At 38.1% G+C, this 11,867-nt stretch overlaps 2 protein-coding genes across 4 annotated transcripts; one reads left to right on the plus strand and one right to left on the minus strand.

The window, feature by feature from the left end:
* Nucleotides 1-3,393: 3,393 nt before the first annotated feature.
* On the minus strand, nucleotides 3,394-6,084 carry LOC122308665 (esterase AGAP003155-like). Of its 3 annotated transcripts, none has more exons than XM_043121927.1 (6): nucleotides 5,747-6,083; nucleotides 5,548-5,646; nucleotides 5,399-5,440; nucleotides 4,382-4,559; nucleotides 3,994-4,095; nucleotides 3,394-3,655 (listed from the first exon to the last, which is right to left on the minus strand). In XM_043121927.1, the coding sequence occupies exons 1-6, from the start codon at nucleotides 5,960-5,962 to the stop codon at nucleotides 3,597-3,599; spliced, it is 696 nt and encodes a 231-aa protein (XP_042977861.1). In that variant the 5' UTR covers nucleotides 5,963-6,083; the 3' UTR covers nucleotides 3,394-3,596. The 3 variants fall into 3 exon arrangements, with proteins under 3 accessions (XP_042977861.1, XP_042977863.1, XP_042977862.1); XM_043121929.1 differs by having other exon boundaries at nucleotides 4,382-4,526; nucleotides 5,747-6,080; XM_043121928.1 differs by lacking the exon at nucleotides 3,394-3,655 and adding an exon at nucleotides 3,673-3,905 and having other exon boundaries at nucleotides 5,747-6,084.
* A 2,192-nt stretch (nucleotides 6,085-8,276) lies between these two features.
* Nucleotides 8,277-11,602, plus strand: LOC122301638 (protein FAR1-RELATED SEQUENCE 5-like). The gene is made up of 8 exons (XM_043113059.1): nucleotides 8,277-8,363; nucleotides 8,428-8,502; nucleotides 8,611-8,739; nucleotides 8,826-10,160; nucleotides 10,281-11,054; nucleotides 11,171-11,260; nucleotides 11,346-11,423; nucleotides 11,546-11,602. The coding sequence occupies exons 1-8, from the start codon at nucleotides 8,277-8,279 to the stop codon at nucleotides 11,600-11,602; spliced, it is 2,625 nt and encodes an 874-aa protein (XP_042968993.1).
* Nucleotides 11,603-11,867: the final 265 nt, after the last annotated feature.

An 11,867-nucleotide genomic window follows, 5' to 3' on the forward strand; every position in this document is an offset into this window, starting at 1 on the left:
GACAGTTTATCAGTCTTGGCACCTTTGAGTAAGCCTTGCTTCACCAGTGTTTGCAAAACTTTTTCTCCTGCGTGTCCCATACGCATATGCCAAAGACTGGTGGTGTCAGCATCAGTCTCATCTAACTCTTCACAGCATGTGGAAGCTCTTCCATCAGCAGTACTTCCTTGCAATAAGTACAAGTTTCCTCGCCTTAAACCATTCATTGCCACCTGAACTCCCATTAGTACTTTGAGAGTTTCGTCTTCAATGGTGATTCTGAATCCCTTTGAATCCAGAGATCCCAGTGAGATGAGATTCTTTCGCAAGTTCGAAATGTACCGAACTTCTGTCAGAGTCTTGACGCTGCCATCGTGCAGCTTTAACCGAATGCTACCTATTCCTTGAGTCTTACAGGCACTATCATTGCCCATAAGTACTGCTCCACCATCAATTTTTGTGAAGTCAGTAAACCAGTCCCGATTGGGACACATATGATAGGTACATCCGGAATCCATAATCCATTCATCGGAATGACAAATGGATGATGAACTTGCCAAGGCAAAATCTGACTCGTCATCTCTGTCCACGACATTGCCTGTGGTGGGTTGATTCTGCTGTTATCCCTTCCGGTTGGGACAATCCTTCCTCTAGTGTCCTTCGTTGTGACAAAAGGAACACTCGTCTCTGGCAATTCTTCTGCCGATTGATGAACCACGTGATGTGGTTCGGGTTTTCGAATGAAAACCTTTCCTCCTTCCGGGATACCTTGACTGTGGTCTCCCCCTTGCTGTTAGCGCTTCATTTTATGTATCTTGTTGTACCTGCTTATCTTTTCTACGGTACTCATTACTAATTAAAGAACTGGATACATCATCAAAACTGATTTTTTCCTTCCCATACAATAGAGTAGTAATTAAATGCTCATATGTATCAGGCAAGAAATTCAACAGTAGTAAAGCCTTATCTTCATCTTCGATTTTAACATCCAAATTTAACAAATCAGCAAGAATTTGGTTATAATTATTCAGATGTTCAGACATTGAAATACCTTCACGAAATTGGAATCTGAAGAGGTTCTTCTTCAAGTGCAAATGGCTCTCAATGCTCTTCTTCATGAACTTATCCTTCAATTTCTGCCAAAGTACCCTAGCATCTGTCTCTCTCATGACAAAATACTTTTGTTCTTTGGTAAAGCATAATCGGATTGTACTACAAGCTTGAGTATTAAGCTTCTTCCAACCCTGATCAGTCATATCATCTGGCTTTCCTCCCAACGCAATATCCAATTCTTGTTGGATCAAAACGTCCATGACTTCACACTGCCACATGCCAAAGTTGCTTGTTCCATCGAATTTCTCAACTTCAAACTTGGCATTTGACACAGTGGACCGACGTCCTGAGCTACTGGCATGTTCAGAGCTCCTGTCTCTTCCAGAATGTTCCATTTGAATTTAGAAAAATTTAGACAAAAAATTTCAAAATTCTAACCATACGGATGAGTCCGGAACGATCCAAATAGTAGGAAAGAATCGAACTCCAAATGGCTTAGATCAAGCCGAAAATGGATCTGAAAAACGAACAGTTCCGATCTGTCTGGCGCGTGGGATGCACGCGCTGATTAGGGCGTCTGGGGGCGCGTGGGATGCACGTTCTGATTAGGGCGTCTGTAGCAGCTGTGTGTGCGTGGGGCGCGTGTGTGGCGCGTGTATGCTGAACCTGTGTAGGGCGCGTGGGGAGCGTGTCTGACACACGCAGAACGTCTTAGGGCGCGTGGGGGACACGCGTCTTTCTCTTCCAGGAGCGTGAGGGTGCATGGCAGCGAGTGGTGACGCGTGGCGCATGTAACTCAGTCGTCTTCAACCAGAAGATACGTGTGGGGCGCATGGATCGACGCTTCGATCTTTTATCGGCGCGTGCGGGCTACTCCGACCTCCATTTTCAATTCCGTTTGCAGCAACGGATTCGTCTCGACGAGAGGAACATCCTGGAGTGGTCAAAATTTGATTTTGATCACTTTGATTTCTGGACAGCTTGAACCAAGAGCTCTGATACCAATTGTTGCGCCTCCGGCCTGTCCAAAATCACACAAGACGATATTTAAATGGTTTAGCAAATTACTTATGTCCACTGGAGCCTTTTTTACTGAATTTGTACAAAGTTTACAACTCTACAAATTCTCTCACGTCCTCCCTCTTTCTCTCTAATTTTTTCCACACCAATTACACTAGCAGAGCTCTCCTTTTATAGGAGAGCAATGAGGGGACACACACCCACTCCTCTTGACTAGAAGAGCCTCGGGAGATGAGTGGGTGGGTGGGTGGATGGTTGGTAAGCATGGGGGTGGGTGGCTGCAAACCCAAACCCATTTCACATTTGGGGGTTTATTCAACAGTTTTATACATAGACAAGGGGATTTTTGCCACTATAAAAGTTAAGTAAGGGAGGTGGAATAGAAATAAGGGGTATGCTTCAAAAAAAAAAAAAAATTGGTTGCTGCCCACTGTGCAATAGAATGCACGCATCGATTTAAATCTCGATGTATTTTCCTCGTACCCCTCCTATCTTTATATGAAAGAGTTTTCATATGAGGAGGACCACATAGCACCCAACCTTTCATTAACAAGAAATATCTTATATTTATTTTACCACTTATCTTGTAATTAATTAATGTAATCGTATCATTTTATCAAAAAATAACTTAAAATTTGTATAACTACTCTCCATCTGTAAAAGAGTTGTAAAAATAGATATAAAAGAGTTGAAAGTTAATCATTTTTGTATAGATGATAGTTTGTGCGTGGTTAAATTTAAATATAACAGGCGCACAGGGATGCTGCTCACAGACATCATACAAATGCTCAAAAAAATTAATCATTGGGCTTTGCTAGACGCAGTCGGCAAATGCAGTCGGCATGCAAACGGCTATACGGAATAAATTAAAAAAAATTATAAAAATATTTTTTTTTCATGGTTGTACAGAATGAATAAAAAAAAGTTATAAAAATAATTTTTTTTTCATATAGGTCCCATATTAATTCATTTTTTTCAAAGTGAGTGCACGCCGACTGCATTTGCCGACTGCAAAAATCATTTCTCTTAATCATTAGCGTGTTAAACATATCAAGAGTGATGCATATATAATTGCTTGTGTTTTAGAAAAAAATGCACTAGACATTATAGATCATATGACTATTGATACTGAGGAAATTCCTCGTTGTTTTCAACCTTTGTTACGCCGGTTTCTTATTAATAAAACTTGATCTGTTTGAAACAAAATCTAAACAAATCGGGTTGAAATTTGTCCTTTTTCTGTATCCTTAATAATAAAAAGAGTATAATTTATTATTAAAAAATTAATTTTTTATGTGAATTTTATATTTACTCAATTTAAAAAAAAAAATACACAGCACATTCTATGACAGTAAATATCATTAACAACACTTTTCCTTACATAATTATAAGAAAAAGACAATGAGTATGGTTCACTGAGAATATCAGACAATAGAGTAGCCTCAAGAGTACCTCATGGTATTCTCAACACTTATCATTACTATTGATTATTTTATTGTTACTTTTCACATAACTTTTACTACTATTCACTACTATTCTTCGGGTCATGGAATCATCTGAATCTTCTCAATGAAGCTGAGCATTGTTTCCAGCGGTTTACCATCTGCACAGAAAGAGAGGGAATTGAAAAGTTAATAGATCTTACTTTTAATTATTAGTCCTAGCCCCGAGTACTCGATATTTTGGTAAAATGAAAGTGCAAGGCCCCAAGGAAGGTCCTAGCTACGTATAAATCTACAGAAAAGACTGAACTTCTTATACTCAATCCAGGATATATCCGCAATATGTCAAACACTTTCTTCAAATTCACAAATCATAATCTTCCTTTCTAGCTCTGTGGTTTTGTGTAAAGCCTTTCGGCAACTCGGGTTCGGTTCTGTTAGGATATACTAGAAAATATAGAACACATGTATGTGGCGAAAACCAAAATTCGGTACCAACCAAGTCTAGGAACGGTGTGCCCTTCGGAGTGATTGATGACAACAGGGTCCACGAATGAATCCAGCAGAGCAGTCCCATCTGGCTTCACGATGTCTGTCTCACCTGCAGCACAAGACATGGTAATTAAGCAAAGAAAAGTGACGTCTGCTGGTGAAATCATCTCAGTCCACATAAAATTGGGATCAAATCATGGATTCAATACTGCGAGTGACTAGTAGAAATGCAGGAAGACAATCTGCATTGAGGACCCTTTTCTATTTAACCGCAGTACCCACAGTAGGAGTCAATAACTTGCTTGACTTGCAGCAAACTTGTACCTGAGAATAATAATACATATACATATGTGGCTGTGTATGTGTGTGTAGGACACATTCAGTCTTCAACTTACCTATGAAGTGGAGAGATGGGCAGGTAACGGGGGATGCAAAAGCGTTGGCAGCCAGCTTAGGTGCCGCAAACTTGGATCCTCCAAGCTTAGCCCCAGATATAATGATCAGAAACTTTATCTTTGGTACCTTGGTAAGAGCCAGCCCCTGCAAATTAACACAGGATAATTCACTTTGCACCTATGAAATGCAACATGAAGGATGCCTGAGAAATTGAAGCCGAGATCAGAGCGATTATTGAAGGTCTCAGAAGATGTAAAGAATTGGGTTTCTCAGCCATTGATATTGAGAGCGATTCATTAGTGGTGGTTAAGTGAATTTAAAATAAATCCTGCATTGTTTGGTATCTCTGAGATTTTTGGGATGAATTGTCCTGTTTGTTGGAAAAATTTGATTATTCTATTAAACACTGTTTTAGTGAGGGAAATATGGTTGCTGATTTTTTTGCTAGAAGAGGTGCTTTCAAAGAGAATAATATGATTAGGAATGTGAGTTTATTGCCTCATGATGTCCGTGAATTGTATAGAATGGATTGGGTGGGATTGGTAGATATTCGTGTCTCTTGATTGTTTGGTTGGGGTGTTTCTTTACTGATTTGTTTTATGGGTATTTGGATGTTTATTCAGGTGTATTTGATTGTTTTGGGAGAGTTATTTTAGTTAATTATGATATTTTCCTTGTTACCACGATACTCCGCCACAATTGAGGCTGATTTTCAATAAACTTGGGGAGAGACCCCTCTGTACATGCGGTCGCCGACTCTTTAAAAAAAAAAAAAAAATACAAAAGATGCCTGAGAGATTAAGTCTCTTCAACACTTCTCACTACTATTTATTACTTTATTATTATTTTTCACCTACTTTTTTTACTATTCATTACTTTTTACCTACTTTTTATTACTATTCATTACTTTATTATTATTTTTCACCTACTTTTTATTACTATTCATAACTCTCCTCAACACTTCTCAACACCCAAACCCAAATTAAATTGAAAATACCAAAGCAAGTTTCTTATACCTCGGCTTGCATTCCAGGCATTGTAGCTGCTAACATCGCCCCCTGAAATTCATTGACCAATTTGGAAATAAATAAGAACAGAGGTAGTGAAAAACATTTTTTCTTGTTTCAGGAACAATATCGAAAGTCAGTGTTTTTCAGAACCGCACCATGGAGAAGCCCAGTACTCCATCAAAAGGACCATTCTTGATCATGTAATCTTCTACGTATGCAAGACACTCTTCAAAATTCGTATACTCTGTATAATCCTACGATAAAACAACCATTGCAAATCAATAAAACGTACGAGCATGTCCAAAATGGAGAAAGATGAAACACTAATAATCTTTTTGGAAAAAGATGTAAAACCTCGTTGGAATGAAACCACTCGTAGTAAGGAGGGTCAAAAATGCCTTCTAAAGCGGACTTCCCTCCAGCAGGAAAAGGTGCGTCGAGGAAGACAAGGTCCAGCTTTTCGAGCACGGTTTCAGGCAATCTTCCTACGAATTTCTTGAGGATTTCACCGCTATTTCTGAACCCATGAAGGCACAAAATTCTGGGTTTTTTCTGGGTTTGGTTCTCCATCAAGCGCCAGAGATTAGAGAACTTTCTGTCCTCGATTCCGAGAAATACTCAAGAGACAAGCGCTTGAGTAGCGTAGAAGCCTTCGATAAGGATCAAACCGAAGACTTTTGGGTTCGGTTTGACTGTTCAGATTTTTCATCTTAAATTTAAAATTTTTATTTCGTTATTTTAATTATTTTAATTTTTTATATAAAATATAATAAATAATTTAATTTATTTTTAATTTTTTTAAATTTTAAAATAATAATATTTTAATATTTTATTTTAAAATTTAAAATTCTTATCTTACTATCAAATCGAACCATCCATCCACACCTAAGTTCCTAATAGTATTATAAAAAAATCAATTTGTAACTCTGAAATTATTTTTTAGAGTAATTCTACATGCAGGCCACTTGCGGACGGATTCGCGCACTAATGATGATGTGGCAGCTGAAAAATTAAAAAAAAACAAAAAATTTCGGACGATTGCACTAAAGCTTCTTCCACACGCTAGTTCAGGCATTTTCCCTCCCAGGTCGTCTTGAAGCTGCTCCGAGCGACCCTGACTTGAGCTCCCCGAGCGAGCAGCCTCATCTCCTCCGCACGACGATCTCATCCACACCACCTCCTCTGCGCGAGCACCTCCTCTGTGCGAGCACCTCCTTCGCACGACCATCTCCACTACAGAACCACCTCCTTCGCGCGACCACCTCCACTGCACAACCAGCTCTTCTGCGTGAGCACCTCCAGTGCACAACCACCTCTTTTGCGTGACGACGTCAACTGCACAACGAGCTCCTTTGCGCGACCACTTCCTGGAAATGTATAAACTCTTTTATTTAACTGTATTTAGTTCCTGGTTGTTGTAATAACGAAGGATTTGGCTTTGCCTTTTGAAAACAGAGTTACATGAAGTATCAAAACAGAGTTATATGGAGTACAAATGGACATGGTGAGACAAACTTTTATTATTATTTTTTTTTTAAATAAGGCAAATATTGTTTAGACTTTAGCTTATGGTAAGATATTATACAAAAAAAAACCATCGCTTTTTTAATTTATTATCTTCCCAAGTTCATGCATGTCAATGGTCGGTTGTAGCTGAAGCTGAATTCTTAACCATGAACTATTCCCACCGGTCAAAAGAATTATCCCGAGAAAAGATCTAGCCTCACGGACCCCATAATGCTTTGGTTTATGGAATGGTTTACTATATGTTTGGTTTAATGTTATGGAAAACTCTTGTTATTGTTAAGAGAATGAGAACAAAATACTTTGAATATTATATGAATGCTTAAATGAGAACTTAAGTATATTTTCCATCAAAGGAAGGTGAGTAGGGTGTGAATAAAAAGGAATCTGACTTTGGGGGCAAGGGCTAACAATGTGGGCAACTCTTATGTCTTAAATCCAAATCATGTGCTTGCACCATCTAATAGGAACAATTTAGTCATAAATGACTGCTAGTTGTTGCTAACTAAGTTAGAATCTATTTATGAGATCGATGGTGGATTAATTTTTTGTATTCTTAACTGAAATTATAACTTCTATTACTTCAATTTAGCTAATACTTTCATAATTTATATGTATTAGCTATAATGCTAGCAAGCCATATATCTATGAACCTTAGTGCTGATCATATATATGACGTGGCATCACTACGTGGTGTCACGTGGTTTATTAATGCTTTTATAAATATAATTTGATGAGGACATCTAAATTTGAAATTTTCTCTGAATATTAATTTTGTTTTGACACATTTATGTTTTGAAGTATTTTGGTTTTTTTTATGCTCATGATTTTTTAATAATAAATCATGTAGCACTACGTATGTGGTGGTGGCATGTCACAATGGTCATTTAAGTAGTTAGTTTAAGAAGGTCCGTTAGCATGAGTTGTATATATGTGTATATATAAACCTATAAGAGTTTGAATGGAAAAATTTAATTGGCATTTGTAATAAATTATCTATGACATTTTAATCATATCACAAATGCAAGGACGACCCAGTGTCTATCCAAAAGCATCAAAAGGCGTGTTCGAACAAGCCATTCCGTAGTAATAGAGATGCTTCAAGTCCATGATGCTTAGTTGATGGGCATTTGGGGGAAATGTAGTTTTTCAGGTTTAATGTGTATTTGCAAATATATTTAGTTGAATGTTGGTGTAATATATTGTGTATTTGAAAAAAAAAATATTAATATATTTTCTGCAACTCTTAATATTATATTATTATTTTGCTACATATATGAAGTGCATGCTTGAGGTACCAGATTTCTTTTTTTGGGTATATAGGCATGTCTTTTTTTTAATCTTCTAATGCTTTGTTTAGATGGAGAAAGGGAATGATTATGCATGTCCTATAACACGTTCTATAGCAGATTCAACAATAAATCCATCCACAAATCCTCCCTCCCAGGTACTCATTGAGCATGTTTAAAATTTATGAAAGTGACTTCATCATGACTGGTTTTGTTCCACAGATGATAGCAATACCATTCTGTCCACTGGGATCGACGTCTCCAACAGGAAATCCATCAACCAATCTACCAACCCAGGTGAAATCTCCATTAAACTAAGAGAAGATGAATTTATGTACTAATTCATAAATTGAGAATCAAATCTGATGAGGCTATATTAATACATATTTTTTTCATAATCCCTAGGTGATACCAATACCATGTTATCCGGATTTTTCAAACTATATGCATGGTTGCCATCCACTAATGCCAAATACGTGGTTACCCCCATTTTTCGAGTGTCCTGAAGCCAGTGCATCTTCACAAACTAGTCAGGTGATAAATTTATTCAAGCAGATTTTGCACTTATATTTAACCATATATGAAATTGATTTAATTCATTTCGTGGGTGTAAACTGCAGGGAATTCCGCCGCCCCCATTTATCTCGATTCTTAACCCTTCGATTGGTTTACACTCTGTAAGTTCAAGCCATGTTGATGAAACCCAAGATCCCACACCTGAGTCTACTGGAAAAAGTATGGATACTGTTGATGGGAGGAGTGATGATCAATCTGGGGCACATGATATGCTGCCGCAGACTGAGGGGGCTGATATTGTTGAGGAGCCGAAATTGGGGATGGTGTTTAAATCTGAAGAGGACTTACTGTCTTATTATAAAAGATATGGGCAACAATGCGGTTTTGAGATAATGACTCAGAGGAGCCATAGGTTTGAGGATGGGAGCCTTAGATATGGCTCATTGGGTTGTGCTCGGGGTGGGAAGGCACGTAACCGTACGTCAAATGTTGCCAGGCCACATTCGACATCAAAGACAGACTGTAAGGCAAGAATAAATGTGACGTTAGAAAGAGGTGTGTTCAAGGTGAACAGTATAGATAATTCCCATAATCAAGGATTAAGTCCAAAAAAGTCGAGATTTTTTCGCTGCAATAGAGAAGTGAGCGAGTCCGTTAAGAGAGTGTTAGACATAAATGATCAAGCTGGGATAAGAATGAACAAGAGTTTTGCCTCTCTTGTGCAAGAAGTAGGTGGGTTTGAGAACTTGCCATTCAATGAAAAGGACTGTCAGAATTATATTGACAAGGCACGCCACCTTCGACTTGGGAAAGCTGGTGTTCGAGCCCTCCGTGAGTATTTTGCGCGGATGCAATACAAAAATGACGGATTCTTTTCACTAATGGATATGAATGATGATGGACGGTTGATGAATGTATTCTGGGCGGATGCACGAACTAAGGCAGCCTACAAATATTTTGGTGATGTTGTGACTTTCGACACCACCTATTTGACAAATATATATGGGATGCCGTTTGCACCGTTTGTTGGTGTAAACCACCATGGCCAGTTGATTTTGTTGGGCGCAGGATTAATTTCTAGTGAAGATACAGAAACGTTTATATGGTTATTTCAGACTTGGTGTAATTGTATGGACGGTGAAACTCCCAAGGCTATTATCACGGACCAAGATAGAGCCATGAAAAATGCAATAAGCTTTGTCTTTCCAAATAGTCGACACAGATTCTGCCTATGGCACATTTTGAAAAAGTTGCCTGAGAAGCTAGGTTCACATGGTGCATTCAAAACTGGATTGAAAACTGGGTTGTTAAATTGTGTGTATGACTCTCACATAGTTGAGGAGTTTGAGGGGTCTTGGGAAGTGTTAATTCAGAAGTACAACTTGCAGGATAATGTCTGGTTGAAGAGTTTATACGCTGAGTGTACATATTGGGCACCGGTATTCATGAAAGATGTTTTCTGGGCTAGAATGAGTACAACCCAAGGAAACGAGAGTATGAACGCTTTTTTTGACGGGTGTGTTTATGCTAAGACAAACTTAAAATAGTTTGTCGATCAGTTCGATAATGCATTGAGGAAGAAGATTGAGAATAAAAGTGCGGCAGACTTCCAGTCATTCAATGTTACAATTCCTGTCGTCTCTCCCTCTCAAGACATATACACTTGCAATAAATTTAGAGAAGTTCAGAAAGAAGTAATAGGGATGCTTGCAACTCTTCCAACTCTACACCAGAAGGATGGTGTAATTGCAACATACAATATAGAAGATGAAGTGAATGTTGATGATTTCATCAAGGAGGTTACCCACATGGTCTACTTTAATGAGGCTGAATGTGAGGTGAAGTGTTCATGTGCCTTGTTTGAGATGAGAAGGGTATTGTGTAGGCATGTATTGGGCATTATGAGACTTAACAACGTTCGATCGGTGCCAGAAAAGTACATACTAGATCGATGGCGAAAAGACATAAAGAGAACTTACACTCTTATACGAAGTACTTATGATGGGGTTGATGAGAGACCTGAAGCTAGCAGATATTCACGTATCATAAAGAAATGCAACGAAGTAGCCACAAATGCATCTTCATGTGATGAGCACACGGAGGACATGCTAGCTAAGTTAGATGCAATGAACTTAGGCTACCGCACGAACAAGCCGCCATCAAAGGTGAATGTTACAACTGCCGTGGAAACTACAACTGCCACTTCTAAATATGTACTGAGTCCTCATGTAGTGAGAGGAAAAGGCAGATCGCCATCTCTCAGGAAAAAATCCATGATTGAACATTTGAAACCCACGACAAAGAAGACTACTCAGAAAGGAAAACGTAAACAGGTTAACTCAATTAACCATTCTCAATTTCCACTAACAAATGTTGAACTTTATGTGTGTTTTACTTTTAAGCGTTCTTTATGACTTAATACAAATTGGTTTATTTTTCTCCTTTGTAGCCGCATGGAATAGAAGGCGAAATTGTGGAAACTAGAAGGAATTTATTTGGTTCCACAGATGTTGGGACACAACAAAGTGTCACATTTCAGGTTACAATTGGGTTTTTAATGCTAGGAAAAATTTCTCAAGATTAAACTTTAGTTCTTACTAATATTTTGCATTCTGTATTATTAGCCTCCTCAGAACGCTACCAAAGTGTTGAACTTTAGTGCCACCGAGTTAGACTTTGCGGTGAATGAGACTCAAAAAAGTGTAAGATGATTTAGTTTAATTGTTGTCATAGCTAAGTTAAATGTTACATCTTGTGTAAATAGGTAAACTTTTTGTGGAGGATGTTCATTTGTATATTAACTATTATATTATACATGTGACAGATGCAACTTCGATTGAATGGAACCCTGCCGGATAGCTTGTCTGGGACACAACCGTGACAATATGTCACTTTACGTGGTTTGTATCTCGAATGCTTATGCACATAATTTAAGTGGGATTGGGAAAAAATAATTAACATTGACTTATGGCAATTTTGCATTTACTTTTGCACATTGAATGTTTAATCATGATGCTCAAGATATCTACTTGTGGAAAAAATACACTTGCTGGTTTGGTGGAGTATGAATTGGTTCATATATATATGCCTTAGCATGTGAAGGAAGTGTTATTCATATGGATTTTCAGCTAGCTTGTGGGAAAAAA

The sequence above is a fragment of the Carya illinoinensis genome, chromosome 1, assembly GCF_018687715.1.
Source record: "Carya illinoinensis cultivar Pawnee chromosome 1, C.illinoinensisPawnee_v1, whole genome shotgun sequence".
Lineage (NCBI taxonomy): Eukaryota > Viridiplantae > Streptophyta > Magnoliopsida > Fagales > Juglandaceae > Carya > Carya illinoinensis.

Coding starts and splice junctions, on each gene's coding strand:
- LOC122308665 (XM_043121927.1), bottom strand. CDS start 5,962: ATGGAGAACCAAACCCAGAAAAAACCCAGAATTTTGTGCCTTCATGGG. Junction 5,647..5,746: donor AGTGGTTTCATTCCAACGAG/GTTTTACATCTT, acceptor GTTTTATCGTAG/GATTATACAGAGTATACGAA. Junction 4,560..5,398: donor TGCCTGGAATGCAAGCCGAG/GTATAAGAAACT, acceptor TGCATTTCATAG/GTGCAAAGTGAATTATCCTG.
- LOC122301638 (XM_043113059.1), top strand. CDS start 8,277: ATGGAGAAAGGGAATGATTATGCATGTCCTATAACACGTTCTATAGCA. Junction 11,055..11,170: donor AGAAAGGAAAACGTAAACAG/GTTAACTCAATT, acceptor TCTCCTTTGTAG/CCGCATGGAATAGAAGGCGA. Junction 11,261..11,345: donor AACAAAGTGTCACATTTCAG/GTTACAATTGGG, acceptor CTGTATTATTAG/CCTCCTCAGAACGCTACCAA.